At 46.8% G+C, this 22,265-nt stretch overlaps 3 protein-coding genes across 3 annotated transcripts in view; 2 read left to right on the top strand and 1 right to left on the bottom strand.

The window, feature by feature from the left end:
- Positions 1-7,767, top strand: part of PSME4 (proteasome activator subunit 4) — a 47,609-nt gene extending 39,842 nt beyond the window's left edge. Inside the window, exons 43-47 of the mRNA XM_064709674.1 lie at positions 483-638; positions 3,618-3,780; positions 4,557-4,690; positions 5,489-5,623; positions 6,253-7,767. Coding sequence (XP_064565744.1) covers positions 483-638; positions 3,618-3,780; positions 4,557-4,690; positions 5,489-5,623 — 588 coding nt within the window. The 3' untranslated portion in view covers positions 6,253-7,767. The remainder of the gene's footprint in view (positions 1-482; positions 639-3,617; positions 3,781-4,556; positions 4,691-5,488; positions 5,624-6,252) is intronic.
- Positions 7,768-12,493: 4,726 nt separating this feature from the next.
- GPR75 (G protein-coupled receptor 75) lies at positions 12,494-16,002 on the top strand. The gene has a single exon (XM_064709673.1). The coding sequence runs from the start codon at positions 12,848-12,850 to the stop codon at positions 14,369-14,371; it is 1,524 nt and encodes a 507-aa protein (XP_064565743.1). The 5' UTR covers positions 12,494-12,847; the 3' UTR covers positions 14,372-16,002.
- Positions 16,003-17,117: 1,115 nt separating this feature from the next.
- On the bottom strand, positions 17,118-20,956 carry LOC135445050 (toll-like receptor 2). Its single transcript, XM_064707093.1, has 2 exons — positions 20,900-20,956; positions 17,118-20,254 (listed from the first exon to the last, which is right to left on the bottom strand). The coding sequence occupies exon 2, from the start codon at positions 20,251-20,253 to the stop codon at positions 17,629-17,631; it is 2,625 nt and encodes an 874-aa protein (XP_064563163.1). The 5' UTR covers position 20,254; positions 20,900-20,956; the 3' UTR covers positions 17,118-17,628.
- Positions 20,957-22,265: the final 1,309 nt, after the last annotated feature.

The following is a 22,265-nucleotide window of genomic DNA, read 5'->3' as shown; positions in this document are numbered from 1 at the left end:
AGCAAGTCAAATAGTGATTTAGATCTGAAAGATTTTATTTAAAGTGTTTTAAAACACTCAGTAAGTGTGTCTTGTTTAACATTTAAGTCACTTACTTTGATAACAAATGGAACAGAATTTTGATATATTAACATTTGGTTCAGTAGTGGATCACTTTAAATCTCCTCATGAGCATAACAATTCAGAATCCAGCTTCAGAATGAGTCTTCAGCTAAAGAACTGCTCTGGAATCTGATTTCTTTAGGGTTTTACAATATATTTCTGTTTAACAATCTGCTTTGGAAGTGAAGCCTGTGAAAATTATTCCCTAAATAATAACTGCCTACTTTAGAGATAAAAGGTCAATGAAACAAAATTACCTGAATAAAGGAAATTCTTTGCAACTTCCCCCAGAAGCTTTTTTCTTAAATATTGTTCACTTTCCCTCAGGGGCCTGCTTTCTTTGACATTTTTGCCTTCTCACCCTGATTTATTCACTGCAGACAGCAGAAAGCAATTCTTGGCATGCCAGATACACCATCCTAACCTACCTCCAGACCATGGTGTTCTACAATCTCTTCATCTTCCTCAACAACAGCGAGGCAGTCAATGACATCAGGTGGCTGGTGATAAAACTCCTGGAAGATGAACAGCTCGAGGCAAGTGGTCCTTTCTGTGCACTGCTTTCACACCACTGTTTCTTGCCTTTGTCAAAGTTTTTTTTATTGAAAAGCTGACATGTGAATTAATTCAGGAGGTATTTCTAGCTCAGCATTCTTCCTGCTTTGAAAATGAGCTTTATAGGATTTGTTTCTTTCATATTCATTCCAGGGAAACAATTGATAATAAAATATTCCATTAGTGATTTTTTAAAAGTTCACTGCTTTCACTTTTTCACAGAATGGTGCATTGCTTGGAGCTTGGTTTCAGTGCATGAAATAGGGATATTATTAATTCCACTATAAAGGTGTGTTGGTAGAAAATTCAACATCCAAGGTCAAATCCCTTCCTGTGTGAAAAGTGTGTAAAATCACTATTTATTTCTCTGTAGATCTGCCTCACATGTAATCATATCATATTAATGACAAAAATACTCTTTATATTTCCATCAAGAACTACTTAGAACTGAGGGGCTTGCGTTAAATTATGTGAATTTAAGTCATGTTTAAGCAAAGTGGAGAATCTTTAGTGTTAACCTCCTGCCTGGCCTATCTCCCCTGCACCATCATTTTCCCTGGTGTTTCTGCAGTTGCCAAATATCAATGAAATCCTACTTTTGGATGCTTTTTTCCTTCTAGAAGAAAGATTCTTCATCACCTTACAATCCTACAGAAGTTGTTTGTCAGAATACTTACCTCATAATCTCACACCATTTTGAAAAATACCTTTTATTCACTTGAATGCAATTTATTGAGTTACTTTAAATGTACCAAATTATCTCTCTGCACAGCAGAGGTGCAAATCCAAAAAGCCTACCTGTGTTCATAACCACTCTGGATCATGCTGTTGCCATGGAAGCTTTCACTTTTCTCTGAAAAGTAATCTTGTTCTTTCTTGGTAATAACTGACAAGATGCAGTATCCTGCTGAGTAATTCCTGTGTAGTTTTTGGATGCTGGATTTTTAAGATGAAAATCGTTAGCTTTGACTAGGATTTGATGTCTTTGCAATGTAGAATTGAGGTTTTGGTTCTTGGATTTTAAGATACTTTTTTTGCATATTTTGATAGCAAGGGCCAGACCTGATGATGATTGTTTTAGTATGCACAGCACTCAATGTCTTGATAAGCATTTTTCATATTGCACTGCAGTTTCACAGGAATGAGAGTATTTTCTCTCTGTTTCTCTCTGTATTTTCTCTCTCCTTGCAACTTCTACAGTTGGTTTGGCTCATGCTGTTGAGTGGTTTTGTTGTGATATGGCTGCACTTTTAGACAATGATCAGTCCCTTCTTACCAAAAAAAACCCATAGGTGATGGAGAGATTCCTCTTGTTTTTATATTCTGTATTCCATCACGAGTGTGATAATTTATAAATTATTTAGTGCCAGAGGTGGTGAGTGATCAGCTGCTTGGTGAGTGATTTTAAAGGCTTTGCTTCCAGGTGCTCCTCACAGCAAAGTGTTCCTTCTGGCTGGGTGATTAATTTAGAAATAAAAGTGGTTGTAGTACAGGGAGCAGGGATGTAAATGAGCCCAGCTCTCCTGAGAGCTCGCTCACTTCCCAGCCGAGCTGCTTTGTGTCTGGCTCTTGTATTAGCACATCTTGTCTCATTTAATAGCTCAGCTCTTCAGGGACTCACAATCTGCTGATAAACAGCACTGCCAGCCTCTCACCTCATCCTTCCTCCTTCGCTGGCAGCAAAGTAGATCACGTTAGAATAGTACCTTGTAGAAATTTAAATGGAATGGGTCAGAGTCTCAAGAGCTGATTTCAACTTCCTCTGTTTAATTATGGCAGCTCTTGCAGCTGTACTTATGGCTTTGTGAGGCTCAGAACATCATGTTCAAGGATGTAATTTATTATTATAATCTGCTGCATTGGATTCAGAGCAGGTGTTTGTGCTCCACAGAGACAAGTGTTCTGTTTGCAGTTACCTGTGACAGAATGTACCTATCACAAAATCTGGTGGCAGCATCTCAACCAGTTGATTTGGTTTGCAGGTTTGTAAACGTTGGGAGGCTTTTGTCAGAATGTAATTATGGAAAGTGGGAGTGAGTTTTGGAGGGACTCCCAATTTAAATACAATTTTACACATCTATAACTTCCTGGCTTTGGAAGATTTGAGGAGATGAGAGAAATTAGTAATACTGATGGGTTAGTCACTTGTTTTTAAAGGCGAGGATGAGTTGTCTCTACTTGGAATTCACTAACAAGGTGCTGTGGTTTGTTTAAAAAGAATGGAAGAGGAGATCTGTGTTTTGAATGGCTTGGCAATTAGATGAAAGCTAAGTTTAGTCTTGTTCTTTGGTGCTCCTGTGTTACCCTTAAGAATGTTTTTCCAGCCTGGGTTTCTGGTTTTATTCATGTAGTACAGGGGTCTGGTACATGAGACAAGGAAGTCTCATGCTGGAGCATTACAGAACTGAGTTGTTGATAGTAAAGTTTGTTCTGTTGCTTATTAATCCAGCATCTGTTGTGCCTTTCAAAGAATACTTGTGCTATGGGTAGAACAGATTCAGCTGAATCTCTGGAACATTCCTCCTGCTTTTTCTTGGAAAAGCTCTTCTGCTTTTGTGAAGAACTAAATGCTTTTGAATAAAGCCCACTTTAAAACTGATGTCAATGCAGAGCCTGTTAGGAATTTTGTGAAGCAAGTTGATTATTTGGTCTCGGTCAATGTTTGTTTTTAAACTTTCTAAAGCTCTTCTATTGACAATGGAGTTAAATTACATTATTTCCTTGAGTAGCAGCTCACTTTATAGCAGATTCTGTGACAGTAGTTCTGTATTACAGCCAAGCATGTTGATTAATTTTAAAGAGCCACCTAATAAACTACTAATAGCAGGACAATACTTTAAAGGCTTTTGCTGAGCAAGGCTTGGGTTAGTGGGGTGTGCTTGAAAGGGCAGTATGGCACAAATAAATAAATATAAATAAGTATAAATAAATGAGTTGTGTTGTGTCCCACGCGTGGCCAGGTGAGGGAGATGGCGGCCACCACGCTCAGCGGGCTCCTGCAGTGCAACTTCCTCACCATGGACGCGCCCATGCAGACTCACTTCGAGCAGCTCTGCAAGATGAGGCTCCCCAAGAAAAGGAAGAGGGACCTGGCCTCAGTGGGGGACACAATTCCTTCAGGGGGTAAGGAAGCAGCTCAGGAGGAAAATCAGTGGTTTGGGTAACATAGACTGCCACAGAATTTGATTTGCAACGTTGATGGTAAGAATACACAGCAAAGGCAAATATTTTTATTATGTATTCATATGTTAAATTAATTTCTTACTCTTTTAGAATTAACATTAAAGAAGTTTTTCCAGTTTCCAGTTCACAGATGAGGGATAGCAAGTTCCTCAATAAATAAAGTCACAACATAGTTTCACTTCTTGCCCCACCTTACCTTTTATTTGTTAGCAGTGGGGTTTTTTATTCTAAAAAAACAAAGCAACAAACTCAAAGCAACCAACCAAAAAATAAACTGGAACAAAAACCGCCTTAGTTAACCCTGATTTGGAACTTTGGCTCTGCCTGGGCATTAAATGCATCCGAGTCACAGTCATTTGACCCAGAAGTTTGCTTTCCATATTGTCCAGTTCTGGGATTTGGGAAAACACTCTGAATGCAGAAAGAGGGAATGTGGAGATGTCACTCATGAGTTATTCATTAGTTTCTTTGAGAGAGGGAAGCTCATTTGAAATGTTTATAAAGTGTCCAGCAGTTGCAGATTGATTCCTGTTGGAAGAAGATGTAAAAAATTAGAGAGACAAGAACGAATCTGGGATTCTGAGTAAGGAATCAGAGCCATTCTGGAGATCCATGAGTTGATGTCTGTAGAACTCTCTGGGTTCCTGCAGAGCTGGAGGTCTCTGCAGTGCCAGGGGTTTGTTGCTGATGTTCTGTAACTGAGCTGGGTTTTGCAGACCTGGTGAAGCGCCACGCCGGCGTCCTGGGGCTCAGTGCCTGCATCCTGTCCAGCCCCTACGATGTGCCCACCTGGATGCCACAGCTCCTCATGGATCTCAGTGCCCACCTCAATGATCCCCAGCCTATTGAGGTAAAAATACAGCAGCTCTCAACTCAACAGAACACAGCTGAATACCTGTGACTCATTCTTAGTTCTCTTTTCCTGGAAAAACATAGGAACCTATTAAGAAATTTAATTTCTGCTGCTTTTTACTAAATGACTCCTAATAGTTTTAAAGCATGACCTGCTTTTAAGTATTTTCTGTAGTAGATCTGTCCTTGCTTTCAAATTTAAAGCATTAAACTGAAAGCTTCAAGAGCTGTATTTATATGGAGGAAGTGGTTTTTTTTTCATTAAAGATGTCCCTTTTGTGCATGCCATTCTAAGAAGCATCAACCTGAACCAAAACATCAGTCTGGAATTTTTAAAATGAAGTGTTATGAGGTGCCCTAGAAATAAGTTTTTAAAGAAATCATTGCCTTTAACTCTTACTGTTTTGCCCTGTCTGTTGGGTTTTGTTGACTGTGAGCCAGAGTAGTGAGATGAAGAATTCCTTTGATGTTTTCAGACCAAAACCACCCTTTTGAAAAAGGCAGTGGGGGAAAAGCACTTGGCTTTTATTTTTTAAGAATCTGTGAATGTTTCCTAGCTCAAAATTGTAGACCCAGGAATCCTTTTTGTAAGAATATTGGAGTCACGACCCTGGTCAAAGGACTAACCAGAACTGTGAAAATTGAAACCGTGGGCTGAATTCCCCAGAGCCCTGCTGTCCTCTGGGTCTGCTGCAAGCCTTGGTGGCACTGAGCAGTTGTGTTTGCTGTGTCCTGTGCTGGTTTTGGTGTGGAGCTGTGTCCCTGGCTGACAGCTCCATCCCCCTTGTGCTGGCAGATGACGGTGAAGAAGACGCTGTCCAATTTCCGGAGGACCCACCACGACAACTGGCAGGAGCACAAGCAGCAGTTCACAGATGACCAACTCCTGGTGCTCACTGACCTCCTGGTTTCACCCTGCTATTATGCATAGGTGGGTCAGCTGATGGCTTTTGCCATAAACTTCACTCTTAGGAATTCTGCTCCAGAGTCAGGGAGAATCCTTAACCACAGGGAAAATGCTGCAGCCAAAATTTCTGGCCCTTTGCATCTTCCAGTGGTTTTGGTCAGATTTATTTTGGTTAAATATTTAAAATATTTCCCACCTTTCTGTGCATCCCTGTGCTTTGCTAAGACATTTACACTTCTTTTCTTGAATATTGATGTTCCTTTATTTTATTTATTTCTCCATTTTCTGCCAGTTGGCTGCCTTTTAAATGCCTGGCAGTGCCCCTAAAGTGCTGCTTTGTCCTTCTGATGCCTCTGAGGACTTTACACCACCCAGTCCAGGCTATCACCTACACCTCAGGATGGGCAATGGCTGCTACCACTGGGTTTCCTCTTCCACACTCTGGCTTTGCTGCCAGGGCTCTTCACACAGGCATGTCCCCAAAGAGTGAATCCGTTCCTGGAGTTTCTCTTTGTTACACTACAAGATTCCCATCTCTTGTATTGTGGTGTTTCGTGACAGCATTCCAAGAGAAGCTTTAATTTATCTTTTCATATGAACAAGAGCATGAGGCAATATTTGTGTTTTGAACTCTTTTTCTTCTTTCTTTTCAGGCTTCTCCTGGGGAAAACGAGGATGTAGGAATTTTTCTGCGAAATAAAGGAAACTCAAAAGAAATTGATCATGTAGAGAACTTTGTGCTGGAAATCCTGATGCCTAATCAAAACTACTGTTAAATACAAACATAGAGACCTGGTTCTACTCAAAAGGAATTTCACCTCCCCAGGGAGCAGCTGGGGGAGCCCCAAGGCTGCACCTGCAGGGCCTCATCGTGAGTCCATGGCAAGACCCTTCTCCTTGGCTTGCACCACACATCAGTCTTGTTTCTGCTTCCTTGCACACAGTGACCTACACTGCACATCCCTCACTCCCTCCTCCTGCCCCCTGCTCCCACATTAAGGATGTGCAGAACCAGAGAGTGCTGCAAACAGGAATTTCCCAGTGGAGCTCTCCAGTTCTGCCGATGCAACTCCTCCCCCAGCCCATACACAGCCCTGGGAGCCTTCCTTCCTTCCTCAGAGTTTTATTTTTCACTGCTGGGATTTGAGCACCATCCAGTCCACCTCAGGGCAGCATTGCCTTTTTGTATTCTCTCCCCTGTGCAAATGTAAATAGCCGAGCTCTGTGCAGTGCAGGGGTGGCAGGAGGCAGCATGGGCAGCTCCTGCTGCCTGGCCAGGCCTTCAGGGGTGTCTTGAGCACGTGTGGAATAAAAAAATCTATGATTCTCTGCATATTTTTAAGGGGGAAATGGGTGTTTCCATGTAATTAGAACCCACAGATAGGAAATGATGGACTGTTAGTGGTGGTTGAATTCACGGAATGAAATGTATGCACAGTGTGGAAAGGCAGTTTTTAACAGTGTATTCTCCTAAAGATTGAGCAAGCATATCTTGTTTGAAGATTGTGGAAGCTCTGTGTTTTCTTGCCTGCAGCTTTGTTAAGAGACTGGTATCAATTGGCTGTTTAACAAGCTGTTTAATATGTGTTACATAGTTGTAAAAGACTGTATAAATTGTAGAGGCATTGCATTGACAAAACATTGTACAGTTTGCAACCTTTTACATAACACCATTGTGAGATTAATTTGTAAAGATTCATACTTAGATGTTAATACAGTAGTGGTTCTGGCTTTTGTATCAAAACAAATGCCATTCTTAGTTTTTTAAATTATTTTCTTTAACAGAATATCTCTTTGTGTCTGAGAGGGTTTGTTTTGCTTTTCCTGTATCTCATGTCTGTGTCTCATTCAGATTTTACTGCAACACGTGTGGCCATTTCTCAATGCTGACATCACATACTCTGGTGTGATCCATTCATAGAACGTGAGGTACATGGAAATAACTCATAAACTGCTGTGTGTTTCATCTTTTCATGCAAAATCCCCCAGGAGCACTGAGACCTTTGTGTGGCTCATCCCAGATTTCCAAGCACAGCAGTGCTCCTGGGGCAGTATTTAAGGAGTGTCAGCACACGGATGTAACCACTGTATAGCGTAGTGCCAAAATTATGATTTCAATTGTGTACGTAGTTTAAGACCCAATAAATGGACTGTTTGTAACTACTGCATCTTCCTGTATTTCTAAAGAGGAAATGTGTTGGTTTGAGACTGGTAACTTCAGGTTTTTACAGTGCTTTTGAGCTTGGATGAGGCCTGGGTTTGTCCTGGGATTTGCTAATGAGTTAAAGTATCATTAAGGACTAATTTAAGATCTTGTTCTGATGTCTAGGAAATCAGCTTTTACATTTATGGAAAAATACCTTGTGCCAGGAAAACACCTGTTAACTTCTGAGGACTGGAGAAACTGGTATTTGTTGGAGAGGGTTTTGCTGATGGAATTAAATCTTTCTTTACAAGTGATGAAATTAAATCTTTTCAGGTGATGGAAAGCCTTTGCTGCAGAGGATCATCTTTAAAGGATCCTTGGCTGATAAAGTGTTGGAGCAGATATTGCATGTGCTGTTCTGCAGCTCTGCTGCTTTGTGCTGTACTTGGGAATCTCTTTCCTTAGTCAGAGTGTAGCTGGAATTGGTTGAGGTTTCAGTGCACTGTAGGGAATCATGCTCTGGTCAGGAGTGATATTAATTCCCAACACCTCATAAATCAACAGTAAATTGCTTTATCCAAAGAGATCCCCCAGTAAATACAGCAAAATATCCAAAATACATTTCTATAGGATAAAATACATCTGTGGTAGCGTGAGCAAACTTGTGCTGGTTGAGTTTTAGTGAAGGAAAGGTTGTTAGTCTCTTGTCCTGAAAATGCAGGAACAATTTTTTACCACCAAATCTTCACCAAAGACCACAACTGCATTACTGGATTTATTCCCTAACTTTCCCCAAGCAACACCCACATCCTGAATTCTGAACTTTCACCACTGATGTCTTTTACTGTCTCTTCCCTGAAGCTGTCAAGATAAACCAACTGCAGTACCTCAGTCTGGAGAGGGAGAGATTTCTAGCAGCAGAAGAGAGAATTTTTCCCCTTGGAACAGGAAAGGAGATGGAAAAATATCTTGAGCATAGTTTGATAGCCTCAACATCCTTAATGACCACCTGTTAGACTGCACAGATAACCTGTGACCATCATGGGGAAGCACCAAAGAAAGGCAAAGATGTAAGGCAGAATTTGGGAGGTGTTTTGGTTTGTTGAGTTTGGGGGCGGGTTTGTTGGATTTTTTGGGGGTTTGGTTTTTAAACACTCAAGATGCCAGTGATGTACTGCTCAGTGACTCTTGCTAGACCATTAAATGGTGTGATCTCCCATATTTCGATAATCAGGTGGGTATATTTGATGTTTATTTTGATATATAAGAAAATTACAAGTAGGCAAATTAGATTTTTAACCTGTGCTTTTAGGTGGTACCACAGTTTCAACGTTGGTGGATTGTGTTGATAACAAGTTCATGAATGGATTTGGGTTTTAATCAAAGAGGCAAAGGGATGAAGTTCTTTATTTCTGGTATATTATGACTTTATTCCTGTTATGTCCAGGTATCTCCCTTTCTCCCTTCTCACTTCTCTCCCAGGCTGCTGTGCTGGGTGCTCTGGATGATGTGATGATGTCTCCTGTCAGTTTTTCACAGTTAGGCATCCCCAGCATCCCACACCCTGCTCAGTCTCACACTTCCTTCCACAGCTTCAGGCTTCCTGGAATCCTGCAGCAGAGCCTCCAGCTCCCTTTTCCCCAGGGCTGTGGAAAACACAATAATCTGGTAAGATACAAGGGGAAAATCAAGCCCTGTGGCAGCAGAAGGGTTTGCTGGCCACTGTCCTGGGCAGATTTTAACTCTAACAGCTGTGAGTTACCAGCTGATGTGTTCTGCATCCTCATACCATCCTGCAGTACCTGAAAGGCAACTTCTAATTGCCTAATAATTCTATTTCTAATAAAAGGAGGGGGATTTAACCTCAGCCTGCTCTAGATTTCCCAGGTGCCAGCAGGCAGAGGAATCCCTGCTCCAAGGAAGGTGTTCCAGGTGGTTCATCCAAGGCAAGGCCCTCAGGTGCAGAGGTAGTTACAGCCTGGTGAATGTCAAAGACAAACTCTGTGCAAGATGCAGGATGTTGCTGAGCAGTTTTGGTGCTGCAGAGGGAGCTGGACACACATTTCCCTTGGGGAATGTGAGATGCCATCATTTCTGGTTGGCTTCTTAGGAAAACCAGCAATAAACCAAATAAATCTGTTCTAGCAATACGTGCAGTCATATTATAATAAATCCATGTAGAAGCCCAGCTGAGTTCACCCTGAAAGAATTCTGTTAAAAGCTTTTCACTGCTACTCTTATTTATTCTCTCCTGGCTTTTATTTCTATTTTTTTTTCTCCGTTAATTCCCTCTTTTATTATTCCATCTGCTTTCCCCTAGAACTCTTTTGTTAAAAGCATAAGACACAAATCTTTGGCTGAGATGAGGACAGATTTCAACAATTAAAAGTAATTTCCAGCAAATATCTTCAGAACTCCGTTGTCAAAAATGCCTTGGGAACATTATTTCTCCTTATGCAGTAGAAACTTCAAGACAATGAGAATCTTGATAGTTCTAGAGAGCACTGGATTTTTAAGTGCATTTTAAGTAATTTAAGGAATTAAAGTTTAAGGAAAGGCTTGGCTGCTGCAAAGAGTAAATACCCTTGTACCTTGTGCAAGGTAAGTTTTGTGATTCCTACCTTGCAAAACACACTTTCCCCCACTACTTTTCTCCCCCACCCAAACTTTGGTAATTCTGTTAAAAGCTAAAAAGTCCTTTTTAAAAGTCTTTTTTTAAAAAGTCCTTTTTAAAAAGTCACTTTTTAGACTGGTGAGACACTTTGCTGCACCACAGGGGCTGAGCATGGCTTTGTGCTCCCATGGAGATCCTTTTTGCCTCAGCTCATTCCCTTGCTCCCTGAGAACAATCCCTTCTCATTTTCTGCTGGAATGTCTGAGGCTTGCAGCCTTGAACAAGCTACAATTTCCCTTCCTTTTCAAATCACAGTTAATAACTGTAGAGGGCTAAAACAACCAAACCCCACTCTTGCATTAGGGTAACATTTTGTCACTCCTGTTTAATCCCTTAATGAAGTGTCCTATAATGTTTATAAATAAGAAAATTCAAGGAGGGAGATGCAGTTTGTCTGTGAAAAAGCAACTCTTACTCATGAGGGCCAAGATTCACCCACAGATTTCAAATTAACTGTGAATGACAAACAAAAATACAAGTAAGGGAAAACAAAGAGACAGCCAAGCTGAGAGAGGAGATAATTTGAAGCCACAGGAAACCACGTTTTGGGTTTTCAACCTTCTCCCTCTTGTATACAACCAGCTTAAGGACAAAATCAAGCCAAAAGGCACCTGCTCAGGCTGCAGGGCACTGCTGCAGCCAGCTGCTGGCATTTCCCCCAAGCACAAATCCACTCCCATTACCACTGGGAGCGTGTTTAGCAGGGCAAGGCTCACAGGCCAGGCTGCTGTCACCAGCCAAAGGTTTTATAACATTGCTCTGGGGTTTAGAAATGAAGGTTTGAAAAAGAAACAGGCAGGTGGCACTGGGAAGCTTTCAGGTATCAAACTTGCACATTTGTGGCTGTCTGGATGGTTCTACAAAGCACCAAGCACTGGGGTAGGGGATGGTTATTAAAACAATAGATTAATGTGTATATAATGATTGTAGGACAAGTGCATGCACAAGTCAGAAATACTGGCTCTACTGTATTTTCATAATGCTTTTGTGCCTTTCCTGGCTGGATTTTGGTCTCTTCCACCTGGATTTCCAGTGCCATGGAGGCCCTTCAGCTGTGTCTGCCTCAGAGAACATGCATGGAGTTGTTTCCTTACCCTCACATCCCTGAAAGTACTTCAAAACCATCCCTTTAATGCTCAGTTATCCATCACTACTATATTTGTGATAGCAATTGGCAGTTAAAGAAATGATGCTCAATGTTTTCCCTCCCCACGGGAACACAGAAGGTTCTTTGCCTTTGCTTCTGAGCAAACACAAAGAGCACCCAGGCCCCACTGAGCTGGCTCAGGAAAGGGATGCAGAAGTGCAAGCAGGGCAGGAGCAGCATGCAGAGCTTTGATGTTGATGCTGAGCAGGTTTTGGGTTGGGGCAGGTGTTGTGTTGGAGCACAGCCAGCACAGATCCTCTGCTCTGGGTGGAGCACTGTGTCCAGCTCTGGGTCCTGGTACAGGAAAGAGCTGTTGGAGCAAGGCCAAAGGAGGGACCAAGTTGCTCAGAGGGATGGAGCAGCTCTGCTGTGAGGAAAGGCTGAGAGAATTGAGATTGTTCAGCCTGGAAAAGAGAAGCTTCAGGCTGACCTAATTGCAACCTGAAGGAAACTTAGAGGAAAGATGCAGCAACACTATTTACAAGGGCATGTGACAGGACAAGGGAGAAAGGGTTCAAATTGAAAGACAGGTTCATATTGGATATTAGGAAGAAATTCTTCCCTATGAGGTTGGTGAGGCCCTGGCAAGGGAAGCTGTGGCTGTCCCATCCCTGGAGTGTCCATGGCCAGGCTTGGAGAAACCTGGGCTAGTGAAGGATGTCCCTGCCCATGGCAGGGAGAGGAGCGAGATGCTCTTGCGGTCCCCTTCCCACCCGAACGCTCCTGTGATTCTCTGTGCTGCTCCACCCGCTCGCATCACCGCTGCTCCCGGAGCTGCAGCGGCGGGCATGCAGCGCCAGCGCGGCTTTGGAGCCAGCTCGGCGCCGCCTCCCGCGGGCCGCCCGTGCCCGGCGGTGCGGGGAGGCCGCGGCTCTGCCCCCGCGGCTCGGCCCCGGCTCAGCCCCGCCGCGGCGGAGGGAGCGGAACGGAGCGGGGAGGGGCCGGGCCGGGCGCCATGGCGGGGCGGGAGCGCTGAGGCGGCGGCGAGCGGGCGGTGAGGGGGCCGGGCGGGAGCCCTGAGGCGGCGGTGAGGGTGCAGTGAGGAGGCAAGGTGGGAGCCCGGCGGCGGCGATGAGCGCGCTGTGAAGGGGCCGAGCAGCGATGAGCGCGCTGTGAAGGGGCCGAGCGGCGATGAGCGCGCTGTGAAGGGGTCGAGCGGCGATGAGCGGGCTGTGAAGGGGCCGGGCGGCGATGAGCGGGCTGTGAAGGGGTCGAGCAGCGATGAGCGCGCTGTGAAGGGGCCGAGCAGCGATGAGCGCGCTGTGAAGGGGCCGGGCGGCGATGAACGGGTCGGGGCGGCTGCCGGCCGGGCCCGCGGAGCAGCTGGGCGCGAACGGCAGCGGCCCCGCGGAGCTGCGGGAGGGCACCCACGCCGCCACGCTGGCCGCCTGCGCCTCCCTGCTGGCCCTCGTCTTCTGCCTCGGCTCCTACGGCAACCTCATCGTGCTGCTCTCCTTCTTCGACCCGGCCCTCCGGAAATTCCGCACCGACTTCGACTTCATGATCCTCAACCTCTCCTTCTGCGACCTCTTCATCTGCGGCGTGGCCGCCCCCATGTTCGCCTTCGTCCTGTTCTTCGGCCCGGCCCGCGGCGTGCCCGGGACCTTCTGCTTCACCTTCCACCTCACCAGCTCCGGCTTCATCATCATGTCCCTCAAGACGGTGGCGGTGATCGCTCTGCACCGGCTGCGCATGGTGCTGGGCAAGCAGCCGCACCGCGCCGCCTCCGCGCCCTGCTCGCTGCTGCTCACGCTGCTGCTCTGGGCCGCCAGCTTCACCCTGGCCACGCTGGCCACGCTGCGCACCCGCGGCTCCCGCCTCTGCCTGCCCATGGCCAGCCTGCCCCGCGGGCAGGGCAGGCTCATCCTCTACCTCTATGTCACCGACTTCATCTGCTGCGTGGCCGTGGTGTCCGTGTCGTACGCGATGATCGCCCAGGCCCTGCGCAGGAACGCGCGGGCCAGGCGGTGCCCTCCTGCCGCCGTGGCCGTGGGCAGCGCCAGGGCTCAGCCCTTCGCGGGGCCCGGGGCCGTGCCCGCTCTCTACAGGACCCAGAGCTGCGGCAAGCCGCCCCACGGCCATGCCAAGCTCCCCGGCCGGCTCCCGCTGGCCTCGGCCGTCAACCTGGCCACGGCCAAAGACTCCAAGGCGGTGGTGACGTGCGTGGTCATCGTGCTCTCCGTGCTGGTGTGCTGCCTGCCCCTGGCCATCTCCCTGGTGCAGGACATGCTGTCCGGCAGCGGTGGCTTTGTGCTCTACCAGTTCGAGCTGTGCGGGTTTACCCTCATTTTCTTCAAATCGGGATTAAATCCCTTTATATATTCCCGCAACAGCGCGGGGCTGCGGAGACGCATGCTCTGGTGCCTGCAGTACGTGGCCCTGGTCTTTTTCTGCTGCAAGCACAAGACGAGGCTTCGAGCCATGGGCAAAGGCAGCCTGGAGGTCAACAGGAACAAGTCGTCGCACCACGAGACCAACTCGGCCTACATGTTGTCCCCGAAGGCCCAGAAGAAGGGTTTGGAGCAGGCGTGCGGTGGCAGCCGCTCCAAGGACAGCGTGCTGAGCCCCAAGGCGTCCGCGGGGCAGCAGCAGCAGCAGCACTACGGGCAGAGCAGCTCCACGCCCATGAACACGCGGATCGAGCCCTACTACAGCGTGTACAACAGCAGCCCCTCGGCCGAGGCCAGCACCCCGCACAGCCTGCAGCCCGCGGGCTCCGCCTTCGCCTTCGCGCTCCATCCCTCGGGCAGCTCGGCAGGGCGGGAGTGCAGCGCTGCCAGGCTCGTACCGCTGCCCTCCGCGTAGCCTTGGCACCTCCCGGCCCTTCCAAAGGGCCTCCAGCTCCGCTCTGGACAGGAACTGCTCCCAACTCCGTGATGCTGCTGCTGCCGGTGAATAGAAACACCGCTCCCGTTGGCGTTGGAAGCGAACGCGGGGCTGTCGCCTCCTTGACGCGCTCTGGAGTTGCCGTGGAGAGCCAGCAAGGGGGATATTTTGGGTTTGTTACTAAGTTTTACTGCTGGGCGAGTAAAAAAACCCTAGATGCCATGATTGTGTGGTTCATTATGTCATTGTGCCAGGTTGGACCGGGCTCGAGGTAACCTGGGGCAGGGGAAGGTGATGCCTGGAACTGGATCATCTTTAAGGTCCCTTCCAACCCAAACCATCCTATGACAACACCAAGTTTTATAAATACCTTGTCTTTTCAGGAAGGAAGAACTGGGGAGATGCTTGGTAGTATTTGAGTTTAAACTCTTCCCATTGCAGGAGGTTGGAAGAATCAATGTTTTTCAGTATTAACAAAAGTCCTTTATCTTCACAGGGTGAAACCCTGCTTCTGTGGAGGTAAATGGCAAAATTTCTATGAACTCAGCTGAAGTTCAGGATTTCAGTTTTGGCTTCTTTGTTTGGTCAGTGTTCTATTTCCTCTGGGGAGGGACATTTGAGAAGTGTGGCCCTGGGACAAACCTCTGCAGTACATATATAAATACCTGCTGGGCATTGACTTTAATGATGGTGGCGTTCTGTATCCCAAAATAATTTGGAGAAGTGTTTTACATCTGATAGAAATAACCGTGCACTACCTAATTATATGCATTTACTTGAGGATAAAGATGAGTTTTGCAATATTATGTGACTGATACACCAGGAGGAGCACAGTCACCTCTGGAATTCCCTAACTGGTCAGCTGTCAGGCACAGAGTCGTGTTGCTGCTTGCTCTTTTGCCCATGACTTTGTATAAATTGGGATTTGGCCATTCCTGACGGTCAGAACTGACAGCTGCTAACATTTCTAAAACCAGAATGACAAGTTTTTGAAGTTTTGTTAAGTCTTAACATCAGTTTGAGTTCATCTGTCTGCTTAGAAACTTTGTCTGTTGGTCTACACAGTGAGCAAATAACAGAAGTCAAGTATTTTTTAATAAATTTACCCATTTGTGTTGTATCTTATTGTGGGAATTCCATGGGAGGCAGAACAATTCAGGGTCATTTAAATTCCCCTGAATTGCCCCCTGTCTAATTTAAATTAGACATTTCTTGCTCTAAGTGGCCAGATCTCTTCCAAATAAGCAATCACCTTTCAGCTTCTGTGGACTTCAGCAGTGTCTCCAAAATAATTGTGCCACAGGCTTTTGATGCCTTGCTATGGGAAAGTGCCACATCTCCAGGAAAATGACAGTGATGGGAATGTGATTTGTTACTTTAGAGACAAAAAATGTCCACATCATTGCTGTCTGTGAGTTGTTGGTTCAGGCTTTTTGTTAACTAAACTGTTCTCAAGATTCTCCTGGAACACTGTTTTTTGTTTAACACTGAATATTAATTAATTCTGAATAATTCAAACCAGCTTTCTCGCAATAAAATCAGTGTGAACAACTTTCTAATACAAATGTAAAATGGAAATTATTTCCATAAATCTTTTCTCTCTGCCCAGATTTTTTTTTTTCTCTAAATGAATAATGTGGTTTTTTCTAAACTAGTTACAAAAGATAATGAAAAGATCTTGTTTGGCTGTTCTGTATTTGAATTTCTCTTCAGTACAAATCGTACTGGAGGGAAAAATATACATGAGGCAGTTTTGGGGGTTTGCTGTATGTGCAACTTCTCTGTCTGTGGGAAGAGAGGAAGTGAGAAATGTGACCACTGAGTGCTTTAGAAAGAGGAAAGCATAAAGGTTATTAGAAAAACAACTGATTAATTACTTGTGGCTCATTAATCTCATTAACAAGCGACTTCTGGTTACTTAAATGAACAAAAATATTTAATATTTCTATAATTCACAGTCTTTTTAAGCCCTAGATCTCTGTGGTGAAGAGTTGGCTTTTTCAGCTGCTGGCCTGCAGGATTGTGGGTTTTATCCTCATATACAAAACCTCAAAGCTGATGATGCCAAATAGTTTTGCTGAGGAAAGGTGGGTTTGTACTGAGTTCCAAGGGATCTCGGTCAGTGGAGATGTTTTTTGCATGTTCTCCCTTTTGGCAGCAAACAGGTTGGTGTTGGTCTGGTTTTGTCACAGCAGAGCCAGGAATTGGAATTGGAAAAGGAATTTTTCACAGTCTGTGTTCCAAACATGCTGCATTTCTGGACTGGGGATTTTCTGCTGGGAAGTTGTTTGTGTTTGCTCATTACAGGAGCAAGTCCAAGTCATGCTAAACCAAATAGTTTGTCCTCACCTGGTGTTTATTTTCTGTCACAGTCTGTTGATTTCCCTTGAATGTGAGAGTTGGATCAGCTGAATTTCTTTTGTTTTTTCCCAAGCACAATAAATAAAATTATCAAGTGGCACTAGGTGAGGGCAAGGCCCATGCAGAGGTAGTACAGAATCCACTGGAAGTGGGTCAGGGTGACTGTGTGAGGTGGAACTTTCCTAAATCTAAACAATAATGTACACAACTTGCTTATTCCCCAGAGATTTGTGATTAAACAAGGCTCACCCCAGTCATTTAACAGCAAAGACCACAACACTCAGCTGGTCCTTTTTGTACTGTCTGGTTGTATATTTTATTCTGAATTTACAAAAGATTTTCAAGTCTCATCTCTTCCAGCAGTCACTGAACCCACAGTCTGTAGCAGAGTGGGTTTAGCCTCTCTCAGAGGGCTAAATTAAGTCAATCTTTACTCTTCCCTTGCCAAAGCAAAGGAAGGAGCTGCTCCCTGTGCACCAGCATGGTTTGTGGCTCTCCTACCTGCACACAGGGCGTGTTCCCACCTTAAGTGTCCCAGAACTGGGAATCAGTCCTAAGACACCACTCCTCACTGCCACCACCTCAGGAAGGCAGCAAGGACATGCAGCATGACCTGAGCAGTTCTTCCTTTCAGGTGACATCCACAGCACTTAAAGAAATGCTGGGAATAGCTGGACAAATTGAAGCATCCAGGAGGAAAATCTTTTTTATCACTTTTTATCAGTGCTCGGGTCTGGATTCTTTATCAGAGGGAATAACGAGTGTGCTGCAGTCCCCCAGACAAACCCCTGGGCATCACAGCAGCCTTTGCAGGAGGTAAATGCTTTTATCTGACCACAGGCTTTCCAGGCACAGCCCTCAGAGTTCCGTGGGTCTCATTCCAGCTCCTGCATCTCCAGAGCAGATCCGTTCTCGGCTCTCACGAGCGGCTCGTTGGTTGTTTTTAGGACAGCTTTTAGCTGATGCCAGAACATTTTCTGCTTGTGTTCCTCAGGGCTCCACTTCAAGTAAGTTTTCCTTCTCAGCAGTTTCCTGAGTTTGCTGAATTTCTGTGGGACGCTGTGGGGTGGGAGATCTTCCAGCACGATCATGATGAGGGAATCCAGGTTTTCGTTCAGGACCCGGTGTTCGGCAAAATACAGCTCGTACTGGCACCAGCAGCTGTTCACAAAGCTGGGAGAGAGAACAAAAAGCACCTTATGGCTGTTCTCTATGCAGTAAAAAATGTTCCCAAGCACAGGATGCCCTGGCTTGAAATCCCTCTCATGGTAGCATATCCTGAAGCCGTCATTTTCCAGCTTTTTCAGCAGGTTCTCTTTGGTCCATTCGGCATCGTGCTCACTGTACGAGATGAAGGCATCGAAGAGTTTGTTCTCTGGCCTCTTCTCATACTGCCTCCTCTTGGCCATGCACCAGTACCAGCCCATCCGGACGTACCAGGGCCCGTCCAGCCTCCAGCAGAGCAGGGTGAGGGCCAGCACGGCCAGGCTGGCGGCGGCGGCGGTCACGGCCAGCTGCACACCCAGGGAGCAGCGCAGCAGCGTCAGGCGGCTGCTGCCCACCAGGGAGCCCCGGCGCTGCGGGGGGAAGCTGCACCTCATGGCCCCTCTGCCCCTGATCTCCAGCTGGGGATCGTGGAGGTAGACGTTCACCAGCCAGTACAGGTCACAGGTACAGAAATAGTGGTGCCCTTGCACAGCCAGAAGCCTGAGGCTCGTCAGCGGGCCGAACGTGGCCTCCACAATGGTGGTGATGGCGTTGTCGCTGATGTCCAGCTCGACCAGAGAGGCTGGGAGAGAGCCACGCTGCAGAAAGGAGATCTTATTCCCTGACAGGTTGAAGTACTTCAGCCCTGGGAGGGCTGCCCCGAAGCCATCGGGCAGCTCTGGGATCAGGTTGTGGCTGCTGTCCAGGCTGGTCAGTGCAGGAAGGTGGCCAGCAGCCTCCAGACGTGTGATCAGGTTCCCAGAAACATTGAGGTGTTCCAGCTTCTCCAGGGCAGAAGTTAAGGACAACACCTTCACCTTGTTTTTGCTAAGATCACATTTTTTTAAGGCTGCTGGAAAAAGCTCTGTGTGTACACCCGTAATTTTGTTACTTTGAATCCTAAATATTGTTAGGTTGGAGAGGGATTTCAGGCTGGGGGAGATGACTTTGATGTCGTTGTTGCTGATGTCGAGATGCTGCAGGGAGGGGGGGAAATTGGGAAGTACAGAAATGAAGTTGCTGCTGAGGTCCAGAAATAGCAGTTCTTCCACTGTGTCAGCAAACCACTCTGGCAGCTCCACAATGGAGCAGTTGGACATTCCCAGGTGTTTCACTTTGTCTGGAAGGCTTTCAATGGGTGTCCCAACCTCCTTCCTGACAAAGGAGATGGCGTTGATGTGCACAGTTCCAGGGGGAGGGACACACATTGGAAGTGCGTTCTCGCTTTCTGAGAACGCTCTGTAGATGAAGTGGTTGCCTTGAACATGCATTTTTTCCAAGTTAACCAATTTTTTAGCAAAATTCGGGGGTATTTGGCTGATGTTGGTGAAGGACAGATCAATTTCCTTGATGCTGGAAGGGAGGCACAGCGTATCCAGGCTGTTGATGGGGTTGTTGCTGATGTTTAGGAACAAAAGCTGGTGGGATGGGAACTCACAGAAGGACGAAGGATCCAGGATGTTAATGGTTAACTTGTTGAAGCTGGCATCGATGGACAGCGTGTTTTCCATGTGGAAGAACAGGGTAAACAGATACAGAAGATCCATTTCCACGTTGTTGTGACTGATGTCAAGCTCCAAAATCCTGTCCAGGTGGGCTTTGCAGAGATCCTCATCCAGTTTTAACATCAGCTCGTCCTGGGTGAGGTTGCTGTGGGACAGGTTGAGTGTCCCATTGATGGGAGTTCCACAGAGGGTGGGCTCAGGTGTGGCTGTGGGAAGGGCTGTTGAGTTCCTCTCTCCCTTCCTAAGAAAATTCCCTGGGCTTCTCCTGAGCCTGGGGCTAAGGATTTGCAGGAGAGACCGAACTCCAGAACGTGACAGCTCCGCTGTAGGAGCAGAAGGCTCCAGAGCAGCCCCTAAGGATCTACCAGGATTCCTGGAAAGCTGCAAAGACCTCGGAGCTTTGCCAGCAGGTGAGAGCTTCAGGTGGGGTGGGAGATCTGACAGAAGCAGCTTCTCATCATTAAATGATAAATCCACAGAAGCCAGGCTGAGCAGACTCTGGAATGCTCCAGGCTCAACAGCCCTGATCCGATTGTAGGAAAAGTCCAGAACTTCCAGCCAGTCAAATCCTTCCAAGTCTCCCTTGGTAATTTTTTCAATGGCATTGTGTGAGAAATTGAGAGCTCTTGCTGTTTTTGGAGCCTGTGCTTCTGAGACAGAGGAGAGATTTGAATAGGAGTAGTTGTAAACCAGGAAGGCTGGAGGTGTTCTCCACGTTAGGAATCCATGTGCCCCACTGAGTAAGAAGGGAATGAAGTAGAAATGAAGGCAGCCAGGAAGGATCTTCATCCTGGAGAAAATAAATGTTAAATCCATCATTATAATATGTTAATGAATGCCCTTTAAAATAATCCAAATTTGGTTGAAGTCCATATCAAATTATAATAATTTGGAGGAAGAGGGTTTGCATTTCCATTTTAAAAGAGGCTCCTGCCTTCCTTAGCAGACGCCTGTCTTTTCAAACCAAGACAATTAGAAATGTCCTTCATGGCTCCGTGGGACTCAGGTTTTATGTCTCCCATCCCAGTGCACGGCAACCAAACAAAAAAAACCTGCTCAGCCACTCCAGTGTCACCCCAGGGAGCTCCACGTAACTGTGTGACCCCGGATCTTCCCCCGAGCCCAGCCCTGGAGCTTTGCCCTGCCCTGGATTTACCAGTGCCCATTTGTTTGGCCTTTCTTGTCAAAGTTTTCCTGGGAGCAGGACACGGGATCAGCCCAGCCTTTCCCTGCAAAGGCAGGTGCAGAGCTCCATGTGAGTAACCTGTGTCACCACAGTGCCCTTTGCTGCCCAGGACATCAGTGACCTCCCAGCTCTGTCCCCACTGCCAGCAGCACCCCCAGCCCAGCCCACAGGAGCCCGCGGGGTCTGATAAGCATTTTCATTTATCGCACAGCTCTCTCCTCGCTTCCAGCCACCCTCTGCCCCCTGTACCTGCTCTCCTGGATGCTCCTTCCACCCTTTCCGCTGCCTCCGGTGCCTTTTGTGGGGCTGGAGCGGAGGGGACACCCCGGGCCCGCCCAGCCTCGCCCCCGGCCCTGTGCCCGCCGGAGGAGGAGGAGGAGGAGGTGCCGGAGATGATGCTCCCCGAGGAAATCCGCCAAGTTTTCCCCTTCGCGCCGCTCTCGGGCGTTGCCCAACCCGTGCCCGAGGGGGAAATAAAAGGTGGAAGTTGCTCGTTTAATGAATGCATCACAGCGTGGTCCCGAGGTTTGCCTCGGCCTCGGCATCATAGGTGGGGGGAAAAAGTGAGAAATCGAGCTCAGCGAGGAGGACACGGGCTGGCCAGAATCCAGCAGGGACAGACTGCAGGAATGCTGAGGGAGCTCGGAGTGATCCTTCCAGGAGAACACAGAGCAAAGAATGGAGCAACACCCCGGTGCTGTGGTCATGCTCTGTCAAAAACAACACTGCTAAGGGGAACAGAGCCAAAGGAGTGATCCAGCCAAAGCTGACTCCGCCTTCATTAACCCAGAAATTCAGGTTACTTGTGCTGTTAGCCCATGCTGGTGACCAAAGGCACTCAAACTCCTCATAACCATGAAATGACATCAAATGTAACTTCAGCTTTGCCTCTCCCTCAAAGAAAATAATGTAAAAACAGTTTGAGTGGGGAGGGAGCTCAGAGGAGAGGCCATCACACATCCTGGGGTCAGCTGATGCCCCACAGGGACACCTGGATAAGAACCTTACCCTCAATTATTACCTGGAGCTTTCACTGGGGCCAGAGCTTGCCTTTATCTCACTTCCAATTGTGGTTTTTTCCACTCTTTTGCAACCAGCAGTGACTGGAATCTCTCACAGCAGTGCAGGTGCCGCTCTGTCCAGCCCTGGGGGCTGGAAAACCCAAGGTTTGTGCTGTTTGTCTGTCTGGTCTGACCGTGCCCTTCCCTGCTGCGGCAGGTTCTGGGAATTGCCCCACAGTCATCCCTTCTTCAGACAGATCCCAACCTGCTTTCATAAAAGGGAAATTGATAAGTTGGGATGTCAGGGAAGAGTTTTGCTCCTGCTGTCAGTGTGGGGTGGTGCCCTGTAGCTGGACAATTCTCCACCGGAGTACAGCAGGCCTGCTCATGAGCCTTGGGCTGTGCTTTGCTTTGGGAAGATGGGACAGCTGCATCCTAGCACAGGGGCCAGCAAAATCATGGTTGGAAGGGACAAAGTTAAAAAGGCAGCTTTTTGTTACGAGCAGAGTTATTCCACCAACTCCCTGTGCTGCAATTATTCTATCATTTATTTAAACCAATACATTCTCTGCACATTTTTTTAAGCAATGTCTTATTTTGGGAACTGAGGTAAG

The sequence above is a fragment of the Zonotrichia leucophrys genome, chromosome 3, assembly GCF_028769735.1.
Source record: "Zonotrichia leucophrys gambelii isolate GWCS_2022_RI chromosome 3, RI_Zleu_2.0, whole genome shotgun sequence".
NCBI lineage: Eukaryota > Metazoa > Chordata > Aves > Passeriformes > Passerellidae > Zonotrichia > Zonotrichia leucophrys.
This window is presented reverse-complemented; position numbering and strand designations above follow the sequence as displayed.